This window comes from Linepithema humile, chromosome 4 (genome assembly GCF_040581485.1).
Source record: "Linepithema humile isolate Giens D197 chromosome 4, Lhum_UNIL_v1.0, whole genome shotgun sequence".
NCBI classification, from domain to species: Eukaryota; Metazoa; Arthropoda; class Insecta; order Hymenoptera; family Formicidae; genus Linepithema; species Linepithema humile.
In genome coordinates, this window is record NC_090131.1 from 9,970,911 (window position 1) to 9,978,408 (window position 7,498).

At 27.5% G+C, this 7,498-nt stretch overlaps 1 protein-coding gene across 1 annotated transcript; it reads left to right on the plus strand.

Annotated features, from left to right (window-relative positions):
* Window positions 1–512: 512 nt before the first annotated feature.
* On the plus strand, window positions 513–2,896 carry LOC136999639 (uncharacterized). Its single transcript, XM_067354055.1, has one exon. The coding sequence runs from the start codon at window positions 1,014–1,016 to the stop codon at window positions 2,361–2,363; it is 1,350 nt and encodes a 449-aa protein (XP_067210156.1). The 5' UTR covers window positions 513–1,013; the 3' UTR covers window positions 2,364–2,896.
* Window positions 2,897–7,498: the final 4,602 nt, after the last annotated feature.

A 7,498-nucleotide genomic window follows, 5' to 3' on the forward strand; every position in this document is an offset into this window, starting at 1 on the left:
CACAAAATATTTAAAATTTATAGATAAAATAAACGCTACAGCCTTCTCTATATGAAATTTCAGTTATCTATAATTTAACGTCATTAATGCTTGTATATATGTTGCTATTACAATCTTTGTGATTTATCCTAAATATAATGTATAAAATATATATTTTTTCTATTCTAATTCCCTCTTCACTAAATTTATAATTTTTATATTATGTATACAATAATGTTTTGGAGATTACCTTGATAATGATAATAATGTACAAAACAACAATTCAGAAAGTAAAGATTCTTCTTATATACCAAATAATTCATCTGATGATGAAAGCTTAATTCAAACAGAAATAAATACAGATGCTATTTCTAAAGAGGTTAATAGTTCTGCACATGTATCTAGTGGCTTAGATATATCAACATCATTTAATGTATCGGGTAAATGTGCTCAAGATGATGCAGAAATGTTTGTCTTATCAGCTGATGCAGGCAAAAAAAAAGCATTTTTGCATGTATTGCAACACATTTCAAAGTAAAATAGCTCGCCATCTGGAACGAGTACACGCTAATGAGTTAGAAGTGCAAAAATTTAAAAATTTACCAAAAGGTACTACAGAGCGAAGAAAAATTATAGAAACACTCCGAAGACGTGGAGATTTTTATTTCAACGTAGATAATGCACGTAATGATGGTGAACTTCTTGTAGAAAGGCGTTCTAAAAAAGTATTTCATAAGTTACCTTCTGATTATACTGCATGTCCAAAATGCAAAGCATTTATATTAAAATCTACAAGCAGACATCATTTTCAAAAATGTATTGGTCGTAAAAATAAAGACACCAGAGCGATATCAATTTTAGGAAGAACAGTAATAGGTCGAATACATCCTGAAGCGAATAAAGTTTTAAGACTACGTGTTTTTCCCATTTTAAAAGAAGATGATATAGTGCGACTTATACGTTATGATGAATTAATAATTGCTTTTGGAAATCAACAATGTGAAAAATATAAGGCATCAGAACATCATGATAACATGATAAGACAAAAAATGAGGAGACTCGGCCGCTTTCTACAAATGTTGAAAAATAAATATTCAGACATTACAGATTTTGCTTCTATTTATTATCCACGATATAGTAGTGCCTGCATTGAAGCAATTAATAGATTGGCAGGTTTATCTTTATGTGGAAAATTTTACAAGACTCCATCATTAGCATCATCACTTGGAGGTTTGATAAAGGAACTTGGAAAAATTTTAATTAATCGTTTTATTAGAAAAGAAGAGTATGATAAAAAATTGCTTGCTGAAGATTTCTTAAAAGTATTTTCTGAAGATTTTGCAACATATATTACTAAAACGATATCTGAAACAATGAATCAAAATAAAAGACATAAAAAGATTGTTTTGCCTTCTAAATCAGATATTATTAAACTACATGGCTTTTTGCAAGAAAAACGTCGAACAGCTTATAATTTTTTGAAAGAAGAGTTTTCTTATGAAGCATGGCTTACACTTACAAAAGTGACGCTAACATCGGTACAAGTATTCAATCGTCGAAGAGCTGGAGAGATACAAAGAACACTCATTGAAGATTACAAGTCTTATCAAGGAATTAATTATCAAACAAATGAAATGTATGAAACACTTTCGACACGTGCTAAAGAGATTGCTAAAAGATATGTACGTTTTACATTAAGAGGTAAACTTGGACGAACAGTACCAGTTCTATTAACAGGAGAATTAAGAGATTGTATTGACATGATATTAAAATATAGGAAAGCTGCAAAAGTTTCAGTAAATAATCCCTATTTATTTGGTCTGCCTTCTATTGTAAAAAATAAGTATAGATATCTCTCGGCATGTGATTTGTTGCGACAATACGCAGTAGAGTGCGGCGCTGAAAATCCTGAGACATTACGTGCAACTGAGTTACGAAAACATATAGCAGCAATATGTATTAATTATAATTTATCGGAGAATGAAATTTCATCACTCGCGAACTTCATGGATCATGCTGATAAAATACACTTGGTTCATTATAGACAACCTGTCATAGAAAAAGAAATTTTAGAAATATCTCAATATTTAGAAGCGGCACAAGGAATTGATCAAGATGATAATTCAGATGATAATTCAGATGATACAGATTCCAGATGTTCGGAGTTTGCTGTAAATAATATTGGTGTTATCAATGATGATGAAAATGTACTTCAAACATTAAAGCAAACTCAAAATAACGAAGCTACTAATAAAGTTACATTGAATCAAATAACTCACGATTTGCAAGAAAATACATTAAGAGGTTTGTGTTTCTTACATTTACAAATTAATTTACACATTATAAATACAAAAATTAATTTATACATTATAAATATAAATTAAAGTTATAATATAAATATAAATTAAATAATACTTTTATCAGTAAATTATTTAACATCTTTTTAAAATAATTTTATTTTATTCAACAAATGTGTGTTATTCTTGTACGTGACATTTTGTTTGTTTTTATTATGAACATTCAATGCATAGTGATAAAAATTTAAAGTTAGAATCAAAAAATTATTTTTTTAATTATATATTAATTTTAAATAAAAATTAAAAGTAAAATGTAAAGAAATATTTGTTCGTAACTATTCCTCTCTTAAATATATATTAAATATATAAATATATTTTAATCTTATTTTTTAAGAGAGAGAGAGAGAGAGAGAGAGAGAGAGAGAGTTTTGCAATTATACACTATACTTATTATAGATTCAACTGGATTGAGTACTTCAAATGAGATTAGCTATTCCGATAATAATATGGAAAATGAACAAAATGAACAAAATATAAGTAAAAAAATTTATAAAAAAAAACGAAAAATGCATAAAAAAGAAAAAAATTCAAACAGCACAAAGAAAAGGTAGATATAAATTTTTTAAGTAATTATAAAATATGTATATTTACTCGTGTAAATAAAATAAAAAATACTTATATGTATTATACATTATATGTATTACAATCATAGAATCTTTTATTAAATTATAAAATTTTTTAATTATATAATTATTTTATATTATATAGATATACGAAAAGTGCGCTGGAATTTCTTATTCGGAATATTTCAGAAACTAAGTATTTCCGAAAAGAATATTTTATACAAAAATTGTAGGATTAAAAAAATCTATTTACTAATCTTATTAGTTTAAATAGAATCCCCCATTTTTTATTGCATATTGTTACAGTTTATTTAAAAAGTTTTCCAAAAGACTATAATAAATAAGTTTCTTTCCGTCGAATATTTTTCGAATTATGAGACTTGGAATTTAGTGATAGAGTGAGAAAGATCCTTTTAAATCTTATAATGTTTGTACGGAACATTTCTTTTGGAAATGCTTAGTTTTCTAAATATTAAAAAGGGGGAGGGAGGGGGGGTTCCAGCACGTTTCATACATTTATTTCATACTTGATATTTATGTGCCTGATATTTTATATAAAATCACACATACACACACGCACACATGCGTGCGCGCGGGCTCACACAAATACATAATAAGCAATAATTTCGAAATTTTATTAAAATATTGTATAGTATAATAAGAAAAAATATAATAAAAAAATTAATTGTTTTAAAAGATAGTATACAAATTAAACAAAATTTACAAAGCAACTTCTTTATATGTTTTTATTTTATATATATATATATATATATATATATATATATATATATATATATCTAAAATATTATGGCAATAAAATATCATAATATGAGTGTGATTGTTAACATCTCTAACACATCTTGTTAACATGTGCTTATATATATCTTATGTAAATCATATAAACATCTTGCTTATATATCTTATGTAAATCATATAAATTATTAAAAAATTATATAAATGTTTAAAAAAATTTTTTTTAATATTTCTAGTGATCGTTACTAATCGTACACGATGGACCAGTGATGAAAAACAAGTTGTTCTTGATGCTTTTGGACATTATTTAAAAAAGAACGACACAAAATTACCTACATTTAAACAAATTGCTGATCTCATTAAAAAACATCCTCACATATTAAAAGAACGAAATGTGGCTACAATTAAAACATGGATACATAATCAAAAACGTAATTTGACAGTTAATAAAGCATAAATATTTTATATATATAAGATATATAGATATTTAATTGCATAATGCATATTTAAATATATTTTATGTATGTATCTTATGTATGTATATTATGGCAATAAAATATATATATCGAAAGTAGATATAGTACTTATTCAGTATTTTTTATTAGTTTGTAATAATAAATCAATAACCGAATCTTGCGCAAGTAGAGCGGATTAAATTGAATAGGGAAGGTCTTTACTGTTTTACAATTATTATAAATTAATTTTAATGATTAATTTACGCGAATATATAAATAATAAGTGTGCCGCAAAAAAAGCTTATTGTTGTATGATAGTTAGAATACGAGAATTACACACAATTTGTAGTTCTTGGCATTTGTAAAGCGTTTTTTCAAATGCTTCGTCTTGTGTCTATTCATGTAATAACAGCTTATCTCTGCTTTCCATTATGCTTGCCGTTTGTGCTTATATTCACAATTTTGTAAATTTCTGATTGTTGTGAAAATATTGTATAAAACAGTAAAAGACTTTTCTATTTTATCCACTCTATCTGTACACGAGAGAGTTGATTCCGATTATTATTGAATATGTTTATATTAATTTGTCTCTCAAATTGATATTTCTTAGTTTTGTTTTTAGATACATGCATTTAAGAAAAGTATATGCAATATCCTTTACTATAAATATAAAACTGTACTATATATATGAAAATATAGTACAATATTAAAAATAATTATAATTATTATGTTTGATGTAACATTTCGTGAGTGTTCCTCGTATGTTTATAATAATATAAGTTATATACTTAATATTATTATATATATACAGGGTGTCCCAAAAATTTTGACACAGCGCTTGTATGCCGGTAGAGAAGAGTAAAATGAATCGAAAAGTCCTCTACCACTTTGCAATTTTCGCAAGGGTTAATGAGATATTAATTATTAAAAATCGCCGAATAAGCGCATATCCGCTCAACCCACCACCGAATGCAAGCGCACGGCTAGATACGACCGTCCAGCGATCGCGGTCGCTAGGCGTGCGTAAAGTTGTTTATCACAGTAACTGCGCGCGAGCGGCGAGCGGCGCGCGAGCGGCGAGCGGCGCGCGAGCGGCGAGCGGTGAGTGGTGCACGAGCGGCGACTAGTTTTTCATTCCGAATAATTCTGCGTCTTTTTATCGAAATAAAATTTTATAATACATGAGAAAATAATAAGAAATGTTTGCTTATACGTGCTTACGTACACGTATAAAAAATAAGCGGTGTATGATGCAGGATCGCGCGCCGAAAAATAATGTCTCATTCTTTCTAAACTAAATTCTTCGTTGTCGTTATTAAATCTTTTCAATTTTTACAAATCGATTATTTGTAACAAGTATATTATATTTAGCTCAATAATAGTAATTTACTTGATTTTAAATTTATTTTATTTGAATTGAGAACTAGAAATATAAGAATGTACTCTAATAAGTAAATATGCAATATATCTTACTCTCATCTTATACTCATCAGAGCAAAATAACGTCTTTCAAGATGAACTGTTGCTTTTCTATTTCATGAGTTGAACTTGAAGTCTCTTATAGTGTGTCATGTGATTTTAATTACAGATTTTTATTAGGATAAGTTAAGTCTCTTTTTCTATATAATTTTCATGTACTACTTTGGCAAATGATAATTTATGAAAATAGCATTAACAATCCATGTTCAGCTAATAAAACAGAAAAGCAACAGTTGATCTGTATTGATAGGCTTTTATTTTGATGACTGTAAAATAAGAGTAAGATAAGATAATTGCACACTTATTTATTAGACTATCGCTTCAACGTTCTAAATGCAAAAATTGTAATATTTCCATAACTTTGTCTTCCCCATAACTGCAGTGAAGTGCAATTACATTTTTATTTGTTAGAAGCAAACGTTTATTTATTTTAATTAAAGGTTTTCAATCTATGATACGTATATTTAATATGGGGATAGTATGCATGCATATAAGCAAGTGTGCGGTGTGCTGACTGATGCTATAAGTGATTTATTGTAGTGCTTGTTATGAATTTTATTGCACTTCATTGCAGTTATGGGGAAGACAAAGTTATGGAAATATTACAATTTTTGCATTTAGAGCGTTGAAGTGATAGTCTAATAAATAAGTATGCAATTATCTTATCTTACTTTTATTTTACAGTCATCAAAATAAAGTGACGCCTGTCAATACAGATCAACTGTTGCTTTTCTGTTTTATTAGCTGAACACGGATTGTTAATGTGCCATTTTCATAAATTATCATTTGCCAAAGTAGTACATGAAAATTATATAGAAAAAAAGACTTAACTTATTCTAATAAAAATCTGTAATTAATATCACATAACACATTATAAGACTTCATGTTCAACTCATGAAATAAAAAAGCAACAGTTCATCTTGAAAGACGTTACTTTGCTCTGATGAGTATAAGATGAGAGTAAGATATATTGCATATTTACTTATTAGAGTACATTCTTATATTTCTAGTTCTCAATTCAAATAAAATAAATTTAAAATCAAATAAATTACTATTATTAAGCTAAATATAATATATTTGTTACAAATAATTGATTTGTAAAAATTGAAAAGATTTAATAACGACAACGAAGAGTTTAGTTTAAAAAGGATGAGAGACATTATTTTTCGGCGTGCGATCCTGCATCATACATCGCTTATTTTTTATACGTCTACGTAAGCACGTATAAGCAAACATTTCTTATTATTTTCTTGTGTATTATAAAATTTTATTTCGATAAAAAGACGCAAGGTTATTCAGAATTATTCAGAATGAAGAACTAGCCGTCGCTCGTGCACCGCTCACCGCTCGCTGCTCGCGCGCAGTCACTGCAATAAACAACTTTACGCACGCCTAGCGACCACGATCGCTGGGCGGTCGTATCTCGCCGTGCGCTTGCATTCGGCAGTGGGTTGAGCGGATACGCGCTAATTCGGCGATTTTTAATAATTAATTAATTCTCATAATTAGTTAATTCTCATTAACCCTTGCGAAAATTGCAAAGTGGTAGAGGACTTTTCGATTCATTTTACACTTCTCTACCGGCATACAACTGTTGTGTCAAAAGTTTTGGGACACCCTGTATTATATTATTATATATTTATCACTTTCTCTCAAATTTTTAATTTTTATTTGAAATATTTTTAATTTTTATTTGAAATATATATATTTAAAAAAAGTATATGCAACATCTTTCACTATAAATGTGAAAAAATATAATTCAATATAAAAAATAATTATTTTGTTTGAAGAAAAGAGAGAAAAGATACAATAAATATTACTTTCCGAAATAAGAAAGCGTATTTTTTGTTTATATCATAATAGTATATTTAAAATAATTTATATTTGATTAATGTTTTCAAATATAATTCTT